The sequence below is a fragment of the Halichoerus grypus genome, chromosome 4 (assembly GCF_964656455.1).
Source record: "Halichoerus grypus chromosome 4, mHalGry1.hap1.1, whole genome shotgun sequence".
NCBI lineage: Eukaryota > Metazoa > Chordata > Mammalia > Carnivora > Phocidae > Halichoerus > Halichoerus grypus.
Window position 1 is genome coordinate 132,203,821 of NC_135715.1, and position 24,639 is coordinate 132,228,459.

Genomic DNA, 24,639 nt, shown 5'->3' on the forward strand with positions numbered 1-24,639 from the left:
TAACGACTGAGCCACCCAGGCACCCCAGTTATTACATCTTATTTAAGCCTCCTTTAATCAATAGATTTCCTCTCTATTTTTTGTGTGCAATTTACTTCTATGTACTAAATTAAGTTGCTTGTCCTTAAGATTTCCTCCATTGGTTTGCTGATGGGACTTCCAGAGTATAATTTAATCTGTTTCCTCCATTCTCTGTATTTCCTGTACACTGGTGATTGGATGTAAAGTAAAGGCTCTAACAGATTCAAGTTTTGTAGGATTTGGTGCTTTTCTGGGGGGCGATGGGGGTGGGCAGGACTTTTCCCTAGCTGCCATTGTGTTGGATCATTTCATTCTCCATATAGTCTTAAAAAAAAAAAATCCTTTCCTTCTTCTCTTGCCTATCCTCTCTTGTTTCACCTGTACCACCTAACTACCATGACCTATATTTACACTCCAAGGCATATCCCTCCATATTTTCTCCATGTTCACGTAAATATCTTTATGCATGTGCAGAGATTCTCTGTTTGCTTTACAAAAATGACATCATAAAAAGCCCTCCAAGCCAAGTAGTAGAGCTCTAATTTGTCCTATTTAATGGCTCCAAAATAATATTCCATGGGCACATCTACCACAATTTATTCAGCCATCATATTTCAGGTGGCAAATACTTTATTCTTGGGTCTTGTTGCCACATCTTGTTCATATACACATATATACTGGCTTTTGTTTTCAGAGTGAAATTGCGGGGTCAAAAAGTATGCCGTATATTTTATTTTAATAGATGCTTCCAGATAGCTTTCAAGGAAGGCTGTAGCAGTTCACATATCCACCAGCAGAGGATGAGGTCACCCTTTCCTCCACAATCTAAAACAGTCTCAAGGAGCAGAAAAAAAAATAGTCACAAGTAAAAGTCACATGTTGGGAGCCAGCAAGGAGCAGGGTCATCTAAGGAGCGGAAGAGCTCAATGGGATTCCCTAATCAGCAATCCGTGAGCTATCCGTAAGCGATTCTTCAGTAGAAAAGGCCCTATTCATCTTTGTATCTCATGAGCCTAACACAGGCCTGGCACAAAACAAACAATTCCGAATACCCCAAAACAGGGTCTGAAAATAGTTATCTCTAACTGCTAAGAGTTACCTTTAACTCCTCTCCATTTCATGGATCCCAGTGAGTTCTTTCCTACTGGGTGGTACTTGCATATTACACGATAGAATGTATCTAGCACCTGCTCCTAATCTCGTTTGAGTCTTTATCCATCTCCACTAAAATTCTGGGAAGAAACCAAGAAACTTGGTTTTCAAGAAAATTCTTGGATTGGAAGAAACCAGGAAACTTGGCAAGAGAATCATTCCTAAGTCATGGAACATTCTGTTTTTTAATGTTCTACCTGTGATGATCACACCAAAAGGAGCACCCACCTCCCTACCTCTGTGAGAGTCACTTTTTTCTTATTAAGCCTTCATTCATCTCCCTTGCTCCATTTGCCCTTCCAGGACAATGCTCCCTAATACAATACTCCTCACCGAAACTTTCAAGCCAAGACCTCTTATTTGAATAAGCTAAAAGGTTGTGCCTTCTGCAAATAAGAAAGATCTTTTTTCAATGAATCTACCTAATGTTCTCACAATTCAGTCCTTTACTATTAGTTTAGCTAAGGATTATTACAGTGAAGGGGGAACAAAAGATTAGCCCAGCTTCATCTTACAGTTGGGAGAATCAGGAAATGCCAAGTGAGTAACAAAGCTCCTAGTTTTGACTAAGCCTAGCTATGCATTTATGGGAAGCATTAAGCTGCTCGAATATCAAAGTCATTGTTGGTGTCATAAGGGGATCTTTATACTGAAAATAAGAGAGCTGTCTGTTGACAAAGGGAAGAAGTACAAATTACGATGGACACTTGTAAAAATGCAATGTCATAATACCAATTCATCGTTATTCAGAGAGACACACTGCACTGAGAGACCTTAGAGAGAGGATTATACTATGCCAGGAAGGCCAGCATGCACTCTCCATAAACAGCCTTGCCCCCCTGGCCACCTTACAAGAGTGACACCAGCCATGCTCCAGGAGCTGGATCCATCACAGCTTGCAGGGCTGGGGTAAGTGCTGTTCTTCATCTGATCTCATTTCAAGATTATCTCTGGCTTGGAACCTAGCACAGTGCAGTTGCAAGAAGCCCGAGACATGTCGCCTGAGACAGCCTTGAATCTGGATGTGCTCCTTGTGTTTTGGTGTCTGGAAAAGATGGAGAAAGCACCCTTGGGCAGAAATTGGGGGAAATAGGAGCGACATAGAGATTTTTTTATTATTATTATTAACATATAATGTATTATTTGTTTCAGGAGTACAGGTCTGTGATTCATCAGTCTTACACAATACACAGCGCTTGCCACAACACATATCCTCCCCAGTGTCCATCACCAGCCACCCCATCCCTCCCACCCCCCTCCACTCCAGCAACCCTCAGTTTGTTTCCTAAGATTAGGAGTCTCTTATGGTTTGTTTCCCTCTCTGGTTTCGCATTGTTTCATTTTTCCCTCCTTTCCCCTATGATCCTCTGCCTTGTTTCTCAAATTCCACATATGAGTGAGATCATATGATAATTGTCTTTCTCTGATTGACTTATTTCATTAGCATAATACCCTCTAGTTCCGTCCACATCATTGCAAATGGCAAGATTTCATTTTTGGATGGCTGCATAATATTCCACATCTTCTTTATCCATTCATCTGTCAGTGGACATCTGGGCTCTTTCCATAGTTTGGCTATTGTGGACATTGCTGCTATAAACATTGGGGTGCAGGTGCCCCTTCGGATTACTACATGTGTATCTTTGGGGTAAAGACCCAGTAGTGCAATTGCTGGGTCATAGGGTAGCTCTATTTTTAACTTTTTGAGAAACCTCCATACTGTTTTCCAGAGTGGGGGCACCAGCTTGCTTTCCCACCAACAGTGTAAGAGGTCCCCTTTCTCCACATCCTCACCAAAATCTGTCGTTTCCTGACTTGTTAATTTTAGCCATTCTGACTGGTGTGGTGGTATCTCACTGAGGTTTTGATTTGTATTTCCCTGATGCCGAGTGATGTTGAGCACTTTTTCATGCTTCTGTTGGCCATTTGGATGTCTTCTTTGCAGAAATGTCTGTTCACGACATAGAGATTTAAAAGAAAAAGGACAGTCATATGCTTAGTGTTTCGTTTTCTACAGTTTCCACAGTGTAATCTTCTGTTTTAAGAAAGAACTAGGAAAAAATAGAATGGCAATTTGGTTCTGTATTTTTTATGTTACCTTTGATGACCAGAAATCGAATGTAGGGAGAGTTCTAAACAAGTAGCCCTTCATAAGTTGCTTTGTTAAGGAATAGAATGAAAGGAAATTTAGCTCTTAAGATGTGAATTTGAATGTAGTCCAGATAGGGCACTGCTGACAAATGATTCCATTAACTGAACCTCTATATGGGACCATCTGATAAGGGGAGAAACGATCTAATGTTATAGCCTTTTCTTCGCTCCTTTCCCTTCTCTCCTCCATGACCACCCAGGTGCCTATGGTTCTCTCCATCTCTCAGTGACAATAAATTGCTCACAGGAAGGGTCTGATATTAATCATTTATACTTTCCTTCATGTGGATCTGAGTCAATGTATTACTTCTCTAAGAGGTTTATCTATCTAAGCCTTACTTTGACCCACGGAATGTAAAGGGGAAGAAGTACATTTGGCATATTTTTGCACCCTACATCCTCACCTCTGTAAATTTCAGTCTTGGTTTTTTGTTCTTTTGAGGAAAAAAAAAAGATCCCCATTTAATTTACAGGATGAAAGCAGTGTCTAAACTCTACCTAGATGTATATAGTCATTCATTTGTTTATCCCAGCTAAACCATAATAAATTGCATTTTCAAAGAGGGCAGACAAAAGCCTGGGAAATCCAAGACATATAGCAATAAATTGACATATAGGGAAACTGAAAGTAAGCAATCTGTGAAGTTTGTACCTGGCTGTGTGCTTAAGGGGGAGGTGGTAGCCTGGGGGAAGTGGGTACATATTAGCACTGTCTCTTTCTCCTCCTCACCTGCAACCTCAGTGTTTTCCATTGTGGCCCCAGGATATGGCAGGTCAATTGTGATAAGCTCTGAAACAGACCAGCTCTGGGCAGGGAAGGAGCATCCTCTCCCGTTCTCAGTGATCTCCATTCCAGAGACTGCTTCAGTAAGATCTCCTTGTCATACCTTCAAACACAAATTAAAACTCATAAATAAGTACAGAACCTCATTGCATTAAATCATTTTCATCTCCTTGCTCATCAATGTTAAAAAAAAAATGAGAGAAAAAGAATCCTCAAAGATTGGTGTCCCCTACCTACTCTCTTAGCAGGGAAGGAGTACTAAATCAGTACAGATGTGTTAACAGAAAGAAAAAAAAAACCCTAGAGGCTATGAACAGTAATTATAATTCAAAATTAATTGATTAAAACAACACACGGGGCAGTTTACACAACGCTTCCATGTTGCATTATTTCAACTGCTGAATTTGGTCAAGAGATTGCACTCAGAGTTAAAGGAATGTTATTAATCCTTTTTAAGTCCCTCCTGAAAGTTGTTAAATTTAATTTACTGAAGGTACTACCAATTCCTTCAAAAACACATGACCCACAGCTGTTGGGCTTCCTTCATCCACTGAAGAGAGATTTAATCACCAGCCAGTGTCACACAAGAGTGACTCAGAGTGAGGAGGGAACTCGAGGACTCCTCACACATGTATGTACTCAGAGCTAGACGGAAGCCCGGAGAATCTCCACCTCCAGAGGATCGGTGTGCTCAGGTGGCTCAATCCTTCCTTCCTCAGCACAGCGGGCAGAACCGCCCTGCACCCAGCCCAGGTCCCCAACAGCTTCTCCACTCCAGTTCATCTCCAGTAAGGTAACCAGTGACTGAATTCTGTCATTTATCCCTCCGTTTCTCATGTCAGTCTTCAAACTGCCTTTGATTTTCCTCACTCTTACAGAATTAATCGAGTTATTTTTCATGCTATAAAGTAATAATAGTAGTAATAATAATGATGATGATGATGATGATGATGTTAGAAGGCTGTGATGGACACTGAGTCCATCTTACCCTAGAAGTGATCCCAGTGTCACCTGGATCCTTCCTGGAACTCTCCCCAGGTCTCTCTTTGAATCTTCTTTGCACCCTAGAGTTACAACCAAATTTACATCTGGTTATTCTCTCTGTGCCTATTTGACACCATCTGTAAATCTTACAATTAACTGGAAACTGGATGGGGGAGGGGCTCCAAAAAGAGTAGGAATCTTAGCTGAGTCTCTTCCTGGAACCAAAGATGTGCCATCAGCTAACTATAGGTCTGATCTGTTTGTCTACCCGCTTTGCCAGTGTTACCAGACGTTTCTTGAGGCGAATGCACACAGGCACATTAAAGCGAGTGAGAAAAACGCCTTCCAGGTCAGAAGGAGTCAGGAAACTTCCTCACAGTGCACACTGGATTCCTGGACACTAAGATGACAGCAATAAACCTGCTTCAGATATTTACTCTCCATTTTATGACCCTGTGGTTGGCATTTTACCAAGGAGACATTGGGCTTTCCTCCAAGTCCAAGTCTGTTTTCACTTTGACTCCCAAAATACAATGGGTAGTTTAGTAGCTTCGTTGCCACTGAATCCTGGCAGCCCCTGTTAAAGGCTTTATGATTTAAATGGTGGTGTGGTGTGCTCCCTCAGTGGGTTGATTTTTAGCAGTTGGGGGAAAAGTTTAAATAAAATATATTTTTAAATTAAAAATAAACTTGGGTTGTTCAAATAGCTCTGAAATGTCCCCCTACACTACTAGCTCAAGGGTAATGATTATGCGTTATTTATCTTAGAATCCTTTGGCATATGTTAGATGCTCTAAGAATATCCTTGGCTAGATGCTGCATAAAATGAAATTTAAATGTCTTATCATTTTTGTATTGTGTTTTTGAGATTTGAAAAGTGTGTCCAATATTTAGAACAAATCCCAATGCTTAAATACAAGAAAAAAAGATCGTTATCTCATACATTTCAAATGAGGAAAGGGGGAATTGGTCGTAAAACCCTTATACCAAATGTTACTTTCTTAAGGTACAGACTAAAACCTCAGACCTTTCCTTCTGCTCAAAGATAACTGTGTACAAAAGATATACACTGAAGTTTTGAACACACTTTCTGCATCTATACATAACACTGTCTCCATGTTGTTTTCTTTGTTTTTTTTAAGTCGTTTTTTCTTTTTTTAAGTAATCTCTATACCCAACGTGGGGCTTGAATTCACGACACCAAGATGAAGAGTCGCGTGCTCTTCCGACTGAGCCAGCTGGGCACCCATCTAAGCTTTCTTTGAAGCCTTGTAATAACAACCTATAATCATATACAATATATCATCTCTTAAGTAAAGCGAGCATGACTTTAACAATAATTCTTAACCTGCCAATACTGTCAGGAAACCTACTGGCAAAGTCATCACCCTAGGGGGAATGGGGAATAATTCATTAATTAATAATTGTGGATATTATGGTGAATTATAATTTAAAAGTTTTGAGAGATGGCAAAAGAAAATCAGAGATACTTCCATCCTTAGAACTAAAAATGCCAAATGTAAGTCCATCAGGCCTTCCCTCCGTTAGGAGTGGCTGCCCTACCTCTTCTAGGAGACTTTCTGAATGAATGAGTCTGCAGAGGATACACGCACTCCTCCAGGCCTCACTGGTCCCACCACACAAAGTACACTCTGGGTACCACACGCTCCCTCCGTCCTGGTGGAAGCAGGGTTCAAGGGAATGTAACTGGTGGAGGAGCTTCTTTATTCCATCAGGTGAGAGAACTTACTGTTTCCATGATGACGAAGACCTCCTCAATTGTATCATCAGCAGCACCATAATTATTATTACTATTACTATTACTATTATTTTAATCAGACCCTCAGAGAAGCATTTGTTGCTCCATGTAAGCATATTTCATATAGGATCCCTTGGCTCCATTGAAAAAAATTTCCTTAGATTTCTGGGTGCCCAACTTGAACACTTTTTTCCCACAGAAATGTAATTTATTCATCATATGAATTAGTTTGTGTCATTAGGTCGAACTATTTATTTTTCTTAGAGGTGCAGCAGAAATCTGTGAAAGCTCACTTGGGTTAAAAAAAAAACAACTTCTTACTTCAAGGAAAAGGTCAAAATAAAAAGGAATTCAGTATAACTTAGCTAGGTTAACAAAATTTAAATGTACGGAGGACATACATGTCCAGAATGCCATCGATATTAAGAAAGCTGTGCGAGAGAACTTCAAAAGGAAAATATTTGAGAAAGCTACTGCTAAATGCTCTCTATTTGATGTTTTTTTTTTAAGAAACTACTTAGTTGTTGATTCAACTTGGGCTGTGATCGCAACAAGTTGAAAGTAAATAAAAATTCTACAAATTCCTATCGATCAGTGTGATTGACTAGTTTTAGTATCGCTTTCTAAAACAAAGCCCCTCATGGAATTATGTAGAAATAAAATCAAGTCGTGTGGGAGGAAGTATTTAGAAAGAATTCTGTATTTCTTATGAAAAGTAGGGCTCACCATGACATTGAGACATGGAGACATTATTCTCAGTTCTTTTTGTTTGTTTGTAACTGTCATTTATTTTTAAAGGGCAAAGGAACATAAGAGAAGTGAAATTGAAGGATCTTAATTTTTATTTTTTGCTAGGAAAAGACACCCAGATATAGCAATTTAAAAAAAGCAGAAGTGAGAAAGGACAGCAATCGAGTTGCAATGACTTTTCTCCAGCTGCAAACACGAGCTTACACTGAAGTAGTTTTGCATGGCAAATAAGAGACAATTCGTTCTCCTTTCTTGGTTCCTTTTTGAGTCTTTGTGGCATGATCAAGACTTTTGATAAGTATGCTCATTCCTCCTATTAAGTGATAATGCATTAATTTCTTTGCAGTTCTTCCTTCTCCTACATGGTTTGGGAGTTCAGAGATCAGAATTTTAGTGCTAGTCACTCTCTGGCTAATGACTTTCTGTATGATACCTACTCTACTTAGCTCACAGAAATATTTTGACAATTAAATGAGATAAATATTCCTCGAACACTTTTCAGAAATTCTTAAAGTTCTCTAAATTGGAAGTGTGAATATTATACTGCTATTATTATCCTTTTGTCTGATGATTCAGAGGACTCAAAGACTAATCCAGTTATCACCAGAACCCTGGGCTTAGAGTTGAAACTTTTTCCTTCTTCTCTTCCTTCTTTCCTTCGACAGCATTTGTTTACCTAATGCCAAGGATCACGCAGATACTGGTGGTTGTAGAGAAGTGTACGTATAGCCCAGACTCCCAGGGTTGAGTGGGAATCCAGCTGGCCGTGGAGGAGAGGAGGAAAGGATGAATGGCCAAATCTGAGTGGCCCGGGTATCAGTCTTCAAAACAGCACTATGATTCTATCTTGAGACAATTAGCCTGCATTTGTGAATTTGTTTCTTTCTCTATAAAATGGAGATAATTTTACTGTAAGGCTTATTTTTTTATTTTCTTATTTTATTTATTTGAGAGAGAGAGAGAGATTGAGAGAACAGGTGGGGGGAGGGGCAGAGAGAGAAGCAGACTCCCTGCTGAGCAGGGAGCCTGATGTGGGGCTCGATCCCAGGACCCTGGGATCATGACCTGAGCCGAAAGCAGACGCTTAACTGAATGAGCCACCCAGGCATCCCAGAAAAGGCACTTTTTTAAAATCATAGAAACTAATGCTTATAGTAGCAGCCTATGAGTAATATTTATAAGTAATAAAACTTTTCTGGTAAGGCCATAAAAAATAAATACATGAACTCTCATCAATGTGGCACTACCAAAGAACTAATGACTGAGTTTCTAGAAGAGTAGTTCTGATACTTTGAAGTTCTGGACCCCCAACACAAAGAAGCTCTAAACTAGTGGTTCTCACCTGGGAGCAGTTTTGTCCCCTAGGGGACATTTGGCAATGTCTGGAGACATTTTTTGTTGTCACAACAGGGGAGGGGGTGCTCCTGGCATCTCAGGGATAGAGGCAGGGGGTGCTGCTAAACATCCTGCAATACACAGGACAGACCCCACAACATATATTTATTTCACCCCAAAGAGGAAAAAGTACCACAGGTGAGGAACCCATGCTGAGGGACGAGCAATACATAGAGCAGGCCCCCCACAAGCAAACGTGACTGATCCCACCATAATGATAAGGTTCTTCGCGGGCAGCAGGCATTGGTCACTCTACTTTACCAGATACTCTCCAACAGAGAAGTTATTATTTCCATTTTGCAGCTAGGAAAATGGAGGCTAAGAAAATATAAATAATTTGCTCAAAGACCTCTGGTGATCGAGGAGCTGGGACTGGACCTCTACCTGCCTGATTCTGAGACCTGGGCTCCTACCCCCTGCCCTGCTGTCGTGTGTGTGTGTGTGTGTGTGTGTGTGTGTGTGTGTGTGTGTGTATGTGTGTGGCCTCAGTCCTCCCTTCCCACATTTATTTTTACTAGCAAAGTGGCTAGTGTTTATTTTGGCTTAGGAAACCTCTCCAGGCCCAGTTCAGAGGATGCATATATAGAATTGCAGCAGTCCTCATGCACTGTGGTTGGGGCGGGTGGGGGCCTGCTGATCTGCTTTCCCTTACTCTGCCCTCAGCTTTGATGAGCCCACAGGCTCACAGCCACTGGGTCCTAAGAAGACTGTTACAGATGAGGGGCTCTGGCCTTGAGCCAAGTTATGTGTACCCCTGCTAAGCACTTTGTTGTGAGGTAAACTGGAAGACAAAGCAGATGAGCAAACAGCCCAAGCAACTAAGGTCAGTGCCCCCAGTCTCTTAATTATCGGGACGAAGGAGCCATGTGGAGTCGGCCAGGCTGGCGGAATATGGTTGAGGTGGCCGTAGTAGTTACAGTCATTCATTTACTTCTCGGTGGTCGATGAACCAATCGGCCATCAATCAGCTTCTGTGTACAGGTCGTATTCCCAATGACTCTAACCAAGGGCTGCTGTAAGGAAACATGACAACGCATGGAATCTTGGCTAAAATAGAGGTCAAAAGTATGTAGGTGTTGGTTTGTGACTGACTCAATCCAATGACCTAGAGGAATGTGAACCTTAGGAATTGAAGAACCAGTATTTTTTGGACAATAATATTTGGGGTAAGAACAGACTATATAAAACTCTAGGTCGGAGTTGGTAGTCCCCTGGATTCAGGCTGTAGGCTGGGTCACCAGCATCTGAAATGACTCTCAGCCCAGAGGTTACCTAATGAAGATAACACATTTTTTTTAAATTTTATTATGTTATGTTAATCACCATACATTACATCATTGGTTTTTGATGTAGTGTTCCATGATTCATTGTTTGCGTATAACACTTAGTGCTCCATGCAGAACGTGCCCTCTTTAATACCCATCACCAGGCTAACCCATCCCCCCAACCTCCTCCCCTCTAGAACCCTCAGTTTGTTTCTCAGAGTCCATAGTCTCTCATGGTTCGTCTCCCTCTCTGATTTCTCCCCCCTTCATTTTTCCCTTCCTACTACCTTCTTCTTGTTTGTTTTTAAAATATAATGTATTATTTGTTTCAGAGGTACAGGTCTGTGATTACACATTTTAATGTGAGCCCCTCCTTAACAACTAAAAAGCTTCTCTCTGTTGCCTGTCACCGAGGAAAAATGAGTTTGGCTATTGAAAGAGGAAATGAGGGGGGAAATGGAGAGCATGAGGAGAGAGGAGGGATTCTGACCGTTTCGGTTTGAGTTTTTGCTTTTCTCTAGTGGTTGTGAAGGTGAACTTACCAAAGAGTAGAAGTCCAAGATCACTAGATCTTGAAGTGCTGGAGTTCTTATTTCATGCATGAAACCCCTTTGGATCTAATGAAGACTTTTCTTAGAAAAAAAAAATGCGGGGTGCCTGGGTGGCTCAGCCGTTAGGCGTCTGCCTTCAGCTCGGGTCATGATCTCGGGGTCCTGGAATCAAGCCCCGCATCGGGCTCCCTGCTCAGCGGGAAGCTTGCTTCTCCCTCTCCCACTCCCCCTGCTGTGTTCCCTCTCTCTCTCTGTGTCTCTCTCTGTCAAGTAAATAAATAAAATCTAAAAAAAAAAAAAGAAATCCATGTGTGATTAAAAAAAAACAACACTTCCTTTAAAAAAAAGAAAAAAAATTCTTTATTTTCCCTTGCCAAATTTTTACTTTTTTATTTTGAAATAATTTCAAACTTTTGGAAAAGTTGAAAGAATAATACAACCCAGAATCCCCAAATACTAACATTTACCACATTTGCATTGTCATTCTCTCTTTATATCCATATGTATGTGGGGGTTTTGTTGCTGCTGTTGTTTTATTTTTAATTGAAGTATCGTTGGTATACAATAGTATATTAGTTTCAAGTATACAAGGTAATAACTTGACATTTATATACATTACAAAATGCTCACCACCTCTCTCCATACAAGTTATTATGTTATTATTGACTATGTTTCCTATGCTCTATTTTTATCCCTGGGATTTATTTATTTCATAAATGGAAGTTTGTCTCTCTTAATCCCCTTCACCTATTTCACCCATCCCCCCCACCACCACTGCCCCAGCAACCACCTGTTTGTGGTTTGGCAAACACAGCTTCCTTACCCATTCATCTATCAATGGACACTTAGACTGCTTCCTTAATATGTTTACGTGTTTAAATATTCTTACTATTTTCTTAACTTTGAGAGTAAATTGAAGACATGGTGCTACTTAATCTTTAAATACTTCAGTGTGTATTTCCTAAAAACAGGACACTTTCTACATAATCATAGTAAATTATAAAAATTGAGAAATTAATATTTATTGAGAATGCAATATTATTTATCAGATGAACAAATCTTACTCAAATTTCACTAGTTGAGCAAATAATGTTCTTTCTGGCAAAAGAAAAAAAAAGTTTTCTGGTCCAGTGTCACATACTGCATTGAGTTATCACATCTCTTTATTCTCCATTTATCTGGAGAAGTCTTCAATCTTTCTTTTCCTTCATGACTTAGCCATATATTGTGCGGAATTGGAGTATATGTCTTCCTGCAGGATTAGCTTCCATTTATGCACGAAAGTGCTGCTGTGTCCTTCCCAGTGCAACACACCAGGAGGCACATGATGTTGGTTTGTCCCACAACTAGCAGTGTTAATTTGTATCACTTGATTAAAGCGGTATCTGTCAGATTTCTCCACTGTGAAATTATTATTGCTCTCTTTTTCCTTAGTACATATCTTATGGGGAGATTTTTTTGAGATTCTGTAATTATTGTGTCTTATCAGAATTTCACCTACTAGTGTTAGCATCCATTGATCATTCTTGACTGATGTAATTGTTACTATTACAGTTGCCAAATGGTGATTTTCTAACTCCATCATTTCTTTTACATTTATTAGTTGGCATATTAATTCTTCTATAAAATGAGGCAAATAATGTGCCCTAACTCAAAAGGCTGTTGGGAGAATCAAATGAGATCTATATGTAAAAGCACAGTGTAGAATGCTTCACAAATGCAAACCATTCTTTCACTATCCTCGCCTTCCGCTTGCCCCCAGCAAAACATGATGACATAGAAAGTTTCTACTCTCTGATCTAGGACACATTAAATCCCATGAGCATTTGGCTTCTTCAAATAACTCCATGAGATCTGGATTGCAATGAAGGCTACAGAATCCACTTAGAAAACAATACAACATTTAGTTATTCAATTATTCAATTTATTGAGGCTAGACTTGAAGAAAGCACTATACTAGTTGAATTTATAAATATGAAATTTCTTTAAAATGTCTAAACATGAAATTTCCCAAGAGGTAGGTACACCAACACCTCACCTCAAAATTATACACTTTTTAACATATTTATATATTTGAGAAGGGAAAATTCTACTACATGGACATTAATTTGCCACAACTCATTAACTCCTACACAAGAAAGATTTGGGAAACTATGCCAAATTATTAAGCCATGATCATCTAAAAACTTGACTGCTTTAGAAATAGGCACAGGGCGCCTGGGTGGCTCAGATGGTTGGGCGTCTGCCTTCGGCTCAGGTCATGATCCCAGGGTTCTGGGATCGAGTCCCGCATCGGGCTCTCTGCTCCTTGGGAGCCTGCTTCTCCCTCTGCCTCTCTCTCTCTGTGTCTCTCATGAATAAATAAATAAAATATTTTAAAAAAAGAAAGAAATAGGCACAGCTAGGGGCGCCTGGGTGGCTCAGTCGGTTAAGCGTCTGCCTTCGGCTCAGGTCATGATCCCAGGGTCCTGGGATCGAGCCCCGCATCGGGCTCCCTGCTCAGCAGAGAATGTGCTTCTCCCTCCCCCTCTGCCTGCCGCTCTGCCTACTTCTGCTCTCTCTCTATCTCTCTGTCAAATAAATAAATAAAAGCTTTAACAAAAAAAAAAGGAATAGGCACAGCTATTATCAAAAGAATCAACCAGTTTGCTCAAACCTACCATATTTTAATATTTACCTCTGACTTAGTTTTATCAATGGACAGTTCTCTTACCTCTTCTTTCTTTAGCTAAAGATCTTTTGCCAGGAAGAAAGATGAAAGCAGAGCCCAAAATTTCCCTGAGAAGTGAAGAAGATATATTACATTGAGTGATTTTTTTGTCTGAAATAACCTGTTCCTTATAAAGCAGTAGAAACAAAGTTGTGTGTATGTGTGCACATGAGTATATGTGTATAATTCTGTGTGTACATTTATATTCCTTATTAGGGAAAGAAATATTTACATATACAGGAAAAAAAACTGGAAGAAAATATCTACCAAAAACATTAAGAGTCAAATGTGATAATCATTACTTCGTTCTTTAATTTTTTCTGTATTTGCCAAATTATTTTTACCATGAGCATAAGTTACTTTTACAAGCAGAAAAAAAAATGAACAATTTTTTTAATGGTTCAAATGAAAAACCAGGAAATACCTGTAAAAAAAAAAAAAAAAAGAAAGAAAGAAAGCCCAAAGTTTATAAAATTGCTTGGCCTTGCAAGTACTTTGAACACCGTGTCCGTGAACAGTCATGATTCCAGAAGCATCCGTGAGGTCTGAACTTCAACTCCAGGGCTTATCCATTGTCCTCTATGAAGCACTCAAGGCCCCTCTTGATTCTAAGGGTGAATATAGATCAAGGGCAGAGATATGTGTGCACATAGGGCAAAGCAAGGAAACTTTCTGAGTCAAAAGGGAAGGAAGTAAGATCTTTCCCACAGGTGATGTTCTCTGTGACCCCTCTTGCTTCCAAAGTCAGAGAGAGCCACAGACCCAGAGCTGTTCCTGTGTGGGGTAGGACCTAATGATCTCCTTCCTTTGGGTTGCCTATGACCGAGCTAGGAGGCTGAGCCACTGTGATGGTCAGACCTGAGGCAAGCAGTCAAATGCCCTCTGGTTCTTGTTCACTTCCTACTATGGGATAGCTTGCTCTTCCCAGGCCATCGGTACCCACAATAAAATTATAGTATTGGCTGTCTTTGTAAATGACACTGTAATATATGGGATTTCATATCCCAAAATAGTCTGAAATCTCACCCTGTGATACTTTTGATATTACACTTCCAAATTAGTATCACACTTGTTTTCAATAATACAATAGCTTGATTCATTCACAATTATTATTTTGCAGCCAAACATTATATAATAATTAGTATAACTTTTAAGATGGCATATGCATTTAAATGGCCAAGACTATAAAATTAATAGGGGCACCTGTGTGGCTCAGTTGGTTAAGCATCTATCTGGCTCAGGTCTTGATCTCAAGGTCATGAGATCAAGTCCACTTTAAAAAAAAGAACTATAAAATTAATATAGTATTCTTTCTTCAACATTTGTTTTTAATCCAAAACAACTGTAGTATTTCTAAATTGGTACAGTCAGCCTACATGAAATAATATTTTTGGAGTTGGGATGGTCTCAGAGTTGGGTTGAAGGATGACAATAGCCCACTGAAAATAAGAAAATGGAAACCAACTTGGAAATATTTTCATAATGGCAACTACTTTGCCTGACAGTATAAAAATAATTAAGAATCTAATCAATCAATTGGAATTGAACATTTTCTAATAGATTTGCCTATTCTACTCTTGAATTTCATGAAGTAGCAAGAGATAAGATATTACCGTGACAGTCTATGTTTCAGATAGATGAATTCATACATGAGATTACTGTCATGTCAACCCAATGACTTGTGTCAGCTTTGCCATGGCACCTCTCTCCTGTTTACTTTCTCTGGCTATGGTTTGGTTAGTTTTTGCATTACTTTAGAGGAATGGTTTATCACTTAAATGGCTATCTTCCTAGCCAAATAATAGTTATTTTTTTTAACTATTTATTCATTCGAATGCATTAAAATATCTGAAGTTCATCAATGTTGGGTTATAGCACCTTGATGGTACTAATTTAAATTTTCTTTCTAATTTTGAACTCTCAGGTCACCATCTTCTTTTATTGTTCAAGAGAGGAGAGTCCCTATCATATACAGGGGGAAAAAAATGTTCTTTTGGGTGTTAGCCCTCCTAATCCTTTGTGGTTTTCTATGGAATTATAAAAGACAACTAAAGATTGCAGACATTACTGATAAGTACGTTTTCATAACTGGGTGTGACACGGGCTTTGGAAATTTGGCAGCCAGAACTTTTGATAAAAAAGGATTTCATGTAATTGCTGCCTGTCTGACTGAATCAGAATCAACAGCTTTAAAGGCAGAAACCTCAGAAAGACTTCACACCGTGCTTCTGGATGTAACTGACCCAGAGAATGTCAAGAGGACTGCCCAGTGGGTGAAAAATCAAGTTGGGGAAAAAGGTGAGTGATGTGGGGGTGGCAGAATGGAGGGGGTGTTGTGAAGTAGCTACAGCTAAATAAAATGTGTTTGGATCTTAAACGGCCTTTCAAGAAAATGTCTCCTAAATACCAGCTATGGTACTGGAGAATATTGGAAAAATCATAGTTAGGATAGAGCCCTCAGTAGTTTCAAGTTGCAAGCTCACTGTTTGCATGAGAGACACTGCCCACATTATCCTCAGTCACAAGTCCCAGTGAGTGAATTTAGAACTGAGTTGGAGGTATTGACTTTTCCTGCTCTTCTCTCATGAAATTCTACTTTGGCCACCTTCACAGCAAAAGAACTTAGGGCTAAAAGCTACAGGAAATCATGCAAGCAATCCCCAAATTGCCATGTGGATACCTGGGACCCACTTCTCAATACAAAATGATTCCAGAACTCACATATTTTCTATGAAAAAGGTAGAAAATAGCCTGAGAATCCGAGTAAAGGTATCTTGGATCATCGTGGTAGAGTAGTAAGCCATTGGACCTCATTCTTCCTCCAGCTTCTGCTAAGATGACAGCATTCCAAACTAGAGGATTTTTATTGGTTTGAATGAAGTTTGAAATGTTATCACTAATGAAGATGTTAGAGTCCAAAACAGAAAAAACAAATGTATGTGATTTTTCTCTATCACATCTTCATCATATAGTTGAGACTCCAAACCTCAAAAGCAATGGTTTAATAATGCTCCAGACAATTTTTAATGCTTGAATCCCAAACAATTTTAACAATATTAAATGTTTTCCATCATAAAATAAAACAATTGATGACTAGATTTTTTTTCTTTTACCAAAAATAGATGCGAAGTAGATTGATATTGCTTTTTGTAAAAAGTTTATAAATAAATAATCTCTGGCTTTGCCATCTAGCTAGTGGGAAAAATAGAGCAATTTACTCTGCATCTAAGATGAAAAAGCAAAAGGCTCATTCAGACAGTGTCAGTATTTTACATTCAGAACCAGAAATAGAGTTACTGTGAGACTGACTTCCAGTAACAGAGCTTCAACTATTTCAATTTAGCCTCCTACCCTCTCGGAGAGTAGTTACTTCCCAAAACTGTAAAGCATTTCAAAGCAGGAATGTGGTTAGAAGGAGGAAAGTGGACAGTTGTGTAAAGCAGGGGCTGTATTTCCATCAAGGATGCCCATATAAGTGCCATCTTCTATCACACCTCCTTTCTTTCCACTCTGTTCTAGGTCTCTGGGGTCTGATCAACAATGCTGGCGTTCTCGGCGTGCTGGCTCCCACCGACTGGCTGACAGTGGAGGACTACAGAGAACCTATTGAAGTGAACTTGTTTGGACTCATCAATGTGACTCTAAATTTGCTTCCCTTGGTTAAAAAAGCTCGAGGAAGGATTATCAATGTCTCCAGCATTGGAGGTCGCCTTGCATTTAGTGGAGGGGGCTATACTCCATCCAAGTACGCAGTAGAAGGCTTCAATGACAGCTTAAGGTAAAGCAAACATTGACATATTAGGAAATAATAGCTGCTAACATTTACTGAATGTTTATTATGTATTAGACATTCTATTTAGTGCTTTAAATTATTCCCAATTTGTAGGCAATACCACTGAAACAAAGGGATTAAGTAACTCGCCCAAGGTCACCCAGCTGGTAAGTGGTAGAAGTGAGATTTGAACCTAAGTCTATCCAAGTCTTTTTTTTACTTTTTGCATTAATGCACAATGCTGACAGTGATGGTGAATTTATATTCAACAGGTCAGTTTGTTAAATAGTTAGGGAATCATATAGAGAGCCTAAGTCAGGGTAGATCTCTCCATTGGTGTAACTGTCAATTGCAGACACAACAGTACCATCTTATTTAAACCCTCAGTAGAAAATTATCTGGTAAAGTAAATGTAATTATCACAAAATAATGACTCAGCTACACAGCTTTTTTTCCCCTTTTGCTGCAAGTTCTGGACCCAAATTTCCATACATTTCAGACACTACAGCTAAATGGATGATAACCTTCCCATTCCCACCCCCACCCCAAGGACAAGAAAGACAGTTTTCCTCTGATGCTTCCATTTCCAAAAAAACTCAGAGCAGGAATTTACTAATCAGAGGTGAAGATTTTGCTCCCACAAGAAAGCACTGATCACATCTTTTTGCTGTGTTATCAGAGAACCACAGAGCTCAAAACAAAGGACCTATTTCGCAAACAAAGGCCCCAACTCAGTGCCCCCAGGCATGGATTTCTCTGGATTTATACCATTTGAGATTCACTGGGCTTCCTGAATCTTAGGTTTATGTCTTCTGCCAAATTAGATGAGTTTTCAGCTACTGTTTCTTCAAACATTTTTTTCTGCAATCTATTCTTTCTCTTCTCTTTCTGAGACTCTATAACACAAGTGTTAGGCCTTTGGTTTTGTCCCACAGATCCCTAAGGTTCTGTTCACTTTCTCATTTTTCTCTCTGCTATACAGATTGGATAATTTCTAATGATCTGCCTTCAAATTCACTGACTTTCCTCCATCACTGTGCTGTTGAGTCCAACCAATAAATATTTTATTTGGGTTATTGTATTTTTCAAGTGTAAAATTTTCATTTGGTTCTTCTTTGTCTTTTCTTTTTTCTGGGAAGCATTCTAACTTTCCATTCACTTCAAGAGTATTTTCCTTTGTATTTGGAGCATTTTTATAATAGCTGCATTACAGACTTTGATAATTGCAACATCTGTGTCCCTTTGGCATTAGCATTTGCCATTGTGTTTTCCTATGTGAGTTGAGATTTTCCAGTTCTTTTTATGCTGAACATTTGGAATGTGCCAGTTTTTATGCTAAAGATTTGGAATGACATGAGACTATGGGCCTTATTTAAGTCCTATGGAAAAGGTTGATATTTTTGTTTTATTTTATTTTTTAAAAAGATGTTATTTATTTATTTGAGAGAGAAGAGAGAGCTATGGGGGGGAGGGGCACAGGGAAGGGCTGAGCAGGGAGCCCAACATGGGGCTCGATCCCAGGACCCTGAGATCATGGCCTAAGCTGAAGGCAGATGCTTAACTGACTGAGCCCCAATATTTTTGTTTTAGCAGACAATAGATGAGGTTGTGTTCAGGTCACAACTGCTAAACCATCATTCTGTACTTTGAGATTTCAATGTTTGTTTGATTTTTAAAGACTTTGCTGTGCTATTCAGATCTGTTCTGCAGATGTACTACACAGTAGCCAGTCTGGGATATGGATGATGGTTGTCTCCGAGTTTGCTTCTCTAAGTCAGATTCACACATGCACATGTGCAGTGCATAAACAATGTTATGGGGTCACTTTCCTGAGTTCCTCTCTCTGTGATCTTTCCAGTTCTCTCTTGTTTCCTGGGACTGCCATCCAGCCGGAAGTTACCCTATTCTGCCAACTACTTCCACATGTGTGCTGGATATGGAGCCACATGATGGGAGGAAAGAGAGGGACAGGGTTTCTTCCCACCCTCTTGGAGACTAATAACCACTTTTAAAAAGGGATTTCAACTGAAGGGCTTATATGTTTGCAATGCAGCTATACTATGCCTGAAATTACCCAATAAAGAATGGTTTTGTTTTTTGTTTTTGTTTTTTTTTTTCTAAATCGTGGAAGTGGTATTGGAAATGGTAGTGTGCATGCAGGCCACAGTCTAGTGGTGGCTCCAGAATTTCTATATATAGGAGGGTTTAGGGACAATGGTCCAACTGGGAGAAGGCTGGGGCTCTTTAAAGCTGTATTTGCCCAGCATGCGTACTGGTTTCATACTGGTTTGACTTACCTGGTAAACTTAGTTGGGTGACTTAAAGCCATTTGTTCCTAGATTATATGTTATTTCATTAGTAGGTGGGGAGACAAATCTTCCCAATTACTTTCCAAAACCCAAAGGAGCTCAGAAGATAGGTGAGTAAAGTAAATTAAGTTAGAAAATAACTTTTTAATAATCTTAATGCAAGCAACATACTTTTCAAAATCTTCCAAGATCAAGCTAATTTGCATTTTTAGTAAAGTACACTGCAAACTAAACAATAGGCATGTTGCTAGAAAGCAGAACCTAAGATAAATTACATTTTAAGTTCGTTGGTAGAGTTCTTTAAAAATCATATGGTAAAGGCTTGTATAAAATGAGTAATTACTTCCTTATAGATCCTTGGTGGAAATATACATTAAATTTAGGAAATAATTATTCATATAATGGTTTGCAATTCTTTGTTTTGCTTTTAAGGTGGAGGGGTGGAATCATGATTCCCCTGAAACCTTGTTGCCCAGTAAATCAGTAGACCTCTGGTTTTCTGAGGCCACATAATGAAAGAGCTCACTGAGCAGCATAGGGAACAGGTCAGCCACATCAGAGATTGTCACACTGTGTCCCTCAGCCTGTCCTCATTTGTGCCCCAATGTCCTCACATTCCTAATATGGAGGTAAACTTGTCCATCTAGGCCAATCACTACTCCAGCTCCCCATAAGGTATTTTGCATACTGAGAAGAAACGTGTACTTAACCCGATTGTCTGTTAATTTAATGACAGAGTATGGCTTAGTGGGGAGCACTAGACTAGGAGTGGGTCTACCCAGATCCCTTTCCCATTTTGCCACTAAACCAGCCTTCACCACCCTGAACTTTCCTCACTGCAAACTCAGAGTGTAGAACAAGATACTCCTTCCCAACCCACCCAATTCTGTGATCCCATGAAAAAATTCATTAGAAAATAATCACCCAAATGGCAAACGTTCTCCAAACAAACCTGGATTAAACATCATCAATGTGTTCTTTTCACAGACGGGACATGAAAGCTTTTGGTGTGCATGTTTCATGTATTGAACCAGGATTATTCAAAACAGGATTATCAGATCCAATAAAAGCCACTGAAAAAAAACGCGCCATTTGGAAGCATCTATCTCCAGATATCAAACAACAGTACGGAGAAGGTTACATTGAAAAAAGTAAGTCTCTAGGTGGACCCAGGGTTCCTCTGGGTTTCATTGTCATAGGCAACATGAAGGAGACTCAAATATAAATGAAAAAATAAGGTTTTCATAATAATATACCAGTAGGGAGATTAAATATGGATCAGAGATCCCTATTAATTCCAGTGCCATCTCTTACTTCAAACATTTACTGAGCATTTACCAAGTGCCAAGTTCTATACTAAGTACCTTATGAATTCTTATCATTTACTCCTCAAAAGAACCATTGGGTAGTGAGCAGAGGCTTGGAAAGGTGAATGTTCTACCCACAGATGTACAACTCCTCCTGGTCGTACCCAGACTGGACCCCAAGTCTTCACCTCTACACAAGCCTCCTCTTTTTGGAATATCAAGACTCAGACTCTGACCCTTAACCAGTTTACAGTCTAGTTGAGGAGAAAAAGTAACCAAGTGAGATTGTAAAACAACGAGATTGTGCAGCATGCAAGAAAATTGACCCTGTACTCCTTAGAACCCAACAGCCCGGAAGGGGTGCTAGACGGTATAGTCTCTAATTGCCCAAGGAATTCAGAATTGGATGAAAGCATTGCTGGTCACATGGCCTTTACGAAACAGGTCAGGTTTGAGTAAGGCCTAAAGGCCAGGAAGGAATTATTTGGGTGGAAACTTTCCAGCAATTTCCGAGCAGGAATGCACGGGGGGCGGAGACGGAAGGCAAAGCCGCGTAAATCAGATTGAGTCAGGGATGGAGAAATAATAGAGTATGATGACTAACATATAGTGAACATTTACTATGTACTCGTCACCATTCTAAGGGCTGTACATGGACTGTTTCATTTAAAATGCCCAAATAAACCCTACGAAGCAGATATTAGCTGGATTATCTAGAAACAGAGGCACAGAGAAGCAACTTGCCCAGTGCCGCGCAGTTAATAAGTGGAAACGCTGGCTTTGAACCCAGACCACCTGACTTCGCCATCTATTCTCGGCGCTGCGCTCCAATGGGAAGGAGGCCTGAAGGAGGTGATGGAACTTCCTGTACCGGCCCCGCCTCCACCTCAAACTTCCTGGTCCTGTTTAAAGCTTAGTCGGCATTCCTCAAACACGTACTGAGCTCCTGCTTTAAGCCAAACAGGGCCCCACCTAACTTTGCGTCACTGTAAACTTGAAACGCTGACCCTGCCTTTTCACCCGTGGGTTTGGTGAGAGAGCCAACTGTGGCAAGGTTCAAGGCTGGGAGTTTTCGAGCTGGAGCCAAGAGCCAAGTCAGGTCCACCTGGGGAGGTTTTTAGGATGCCAGTCGCCCCCAGCCACCCGACCCCACTGCACATGCGCACGTGCGTGCACGTATCAACAAGAACGTCTGGTTTCACAAACCTCCCAGTGCTATTATGTCACTATATGCTGGGAACTACTGCTGTTAAATACCCTTGTTTCTGGGCGCCTGGTGGCTCAGTTGTTAAGCATCTGCCTTTGGCTCAGGCCATGGTGCCAGGGTCCTGGGATCCAGACCCGTCCGGGTCTCCGCTCAGCGGGAAGCCTGCTTCTCCCTGTCCCACTCCCCCTGCTTCTGTTCCCTCTCTCGCCGTCTCTCTCTCTCTCTGTCAAATAAATAAATAAAATCTTTAAAAAAAAAAAAAAATAGCTGCTAAGACTTGTTAGGTAATCTCAGTTAGGTTCTTTGAACAACTTGTGGCTACTGGGGCCTGAAGTGGAAAAGGAGATTTAAAATCATAGATTTTCTCTTGAGAAGACACAACTCAGGTATGTTTTAAGAGCACTGTAGGAATGCTCCGAGCCATTACCAATCTTCTGCTAAAATACCTGCCTCTTTAAAAACTATCCTAGCTCATTACTCAAGCATTTCATCTGCCTGATCACCAGGATATGTTTAGCTTTCTGAGTCAAGACTTTTGGGGATTATTCCCTCTTTATTCACCGAATTATAGAGGCACATGGTATGTAGGTGCACATGCACACACATGCACACAACACATCCACATTTCCTATACACATAGTATTCCCTTAAAACAAATTTGGAATCAAACCCATAACTTCCTGGGTTGGGGGGGTGGCTCGTAGACTTTATAAAGTATCTTTCCCTCATTGTTTTAAAGTAGTGCTTCTCAAAGTCTGGTCCCTGGGCCAGCACCATCAGCATCACCTGGAGACTTGATAGAAATGCAAATTATTCGGTCCCACTTCACACCCACTGAGTCAGAAGCTGGTGGTGGGACCCAGCAATTGGGTTTTAACAAGCCCTCTAGGATATTCTGCTGCCCACTCAACTTTGAGAGCTAGTGGTCTAACGAAAGCACTGCTGCATCCTTTTCTGAGGAATAGATAGAAACCCACCACAAGGGGCCTCAATTTCTAACAGCGAATTCAAAATAAATTTTCACACACACACATCCTCCCCTTTACACCCTGGCCTCACACACTCCTTTTCTCCTTCTTCCAAAGAGTTAAGTGTACTTTTGTCTCTTTCTACAGGTCTAGACAAGCTGAAAGGCACAAATTCCTTTGTAAACGTGGACCTCTCCCTGGTGGTGGAGTGCATGGACCACGCGCTCACAAGTCTCTTCCCTAAGACCCATTATGCTGCTGGAAGGGATGCCAAGACCTTCTGGATACCTCTGTCTCACATGCCAGCAGTTTTGCAAGACTTTTTATTGTTGAAACAGAAAACAGAGCTGGCTAATCCCAAGGCAGTGTGATTCAGCTGACAACAAATGCCTGCCCCTAGGCTATGAGATTGGCTGCTTTCAAGGACACATCTCCTTTTTGGTCTCATTCCTCACCTAATCCAACCTGGACTCATTTAGATCATGCTTCTTTTGATAAATGAGGGGGTCCCACCCACACTGGGAATGTCCCAAGGTCCCTTTTTAGGACTTCTTTGAGAAGAAGGGCTGTGATGACCTATCCCATAGAAGGGCTCAAAATTTAGGTTTTGCGGGGCACCTGGGTGGCTCAGATGGCTGAGCGTCTGCCTTTGGCTCAGGTCATGATCCCAGGGTCCTGGGATTGAGTCCCACATCGGGCTCCCTGCTGGGCGGGGAGCCTGCTCTCCCTCTGCCTCTGCCTCTCTCTCTCTCTCTCTCTCTCTGACTCTCATGAATAAATAAATAAAACATTTTTAAAAAAATTGGTTTTGCCTGCTTAATATGATGTAAGGGAAATTGAAAGCCTTTCCCATCCAAAATGATCTCTACCACCACCAGCCCCATGCTTCTAGCCCCCGCCCCTTGAACTCCAGAATGTTAATTATATGTCCCTTATCACAATGTTCAGAGATAAGTAGAATACTTTCATGAGTGGATTGGATGTGGTTATTTTGCTGAGAAGAAGACTCTGAAGTACTGGAACTCAGTTTTGTAAGCCGTGGTGGGTGGTCAGGAGAAGGAAGGGTGAGGAAGCATCATGTGACTGGTATAAACTAAGGGGAACAGAGAAACACTAGGTAGGATTGCAAGTAGGAGGGTAGGGAAAGAGCAGAAGGACAAGAGGACTGAGAAGAAGAAACAAGTATGCAAGTGGAGGGAGGGAGATTCCAAGACAAGCCTGCCTGGTCTCGAGGGAGCTATGGAGGGTGCACAGCCTATTCAAGGCCACTGTGAACACATGCGTACACAGCTCTCTGTGGAAAGCTGGTAACAACAGCATGACCCGTCATTCCGAAGAAGAAAAACGTAGGGCGTGTATGTTTATGTGGTGATTGTAAATACAACAAGACCCAGAATTTCTGAAACAACTTACACCCAAGATGGTTGGAAAGCCTGTACTTGAGGTGTCTCTGAAGCCCCATGCAGATATAGAGCTAAATTAGTACTCTTTGGCCTACAGTTACAGTGACAGCACGCCTGCTCCCTGCTCATATTTGTGGTCCTAAATTGGACT

General features: G+C 40.5%; 1 protein-coding gene across 2 annotated transcripts; it reads left to right on the plus strand.

Moving 5' to 3' along the window:
- Positions 1-1,950: 1,950 nt before the first annotated feature.
- On the plus strand, positions 1,951-23,856 carry DHRS9 (dehydrogenase/reductase 9). 2 transcript variants are annotated; one of them, XM_036072012.2, is made up of 6 exons: positions 1,951-2,082; positions 4,602-4,901; positions 15,447-15,820; positions 17,042-17,300; positions 20,591-20,754; positions 23,233-23,856. In XM_036072012.2, exons 2-6 carry the CDS (start codon positions 4,738-4,740, stop codon positions 23,454-23,456), a joined length of 1,185 nt encoding a protein of 394 aa, XP_035927905.1. In that variant the 5' UTR covers positions 1,951-2,082; positions 4,602-4,737; the 3' UTR covers positions 23,457-23,856. The 2 variants fall into 2 exon arrangements, with proteins under 2 accessions (XP_035927905.1, XP_035927906.1); XM_036072013.2 differs by lacking the exon at positions 4,602-4,901.
- Positions 23,857-24,639: the final 783 nt, after the last annotated feature.

Coding starts and splice junctions, on each gene's coding strand:
- DHRS9 (XM_036072012.2), top strand. CDS start 4,738: ATGTATGTACTCAGAGCTAGACGGAAGCCCGGAGAATCTCCACCTCCA. Junction 4,902..15,446: donor TCCAGTTCATCTCCAGTAAG/GTAACCAGTGAC, acceptor TTGAACTCTCAG/GTCACCATCTTCTTTTATTG. Junction 17,301..20,590: donor GGCTTCAATGACAGCTTAAG/GTAAAGCAAACA, acceptor TTCTTTTCACAG/ACGGGACATGAAAGCTTTTG.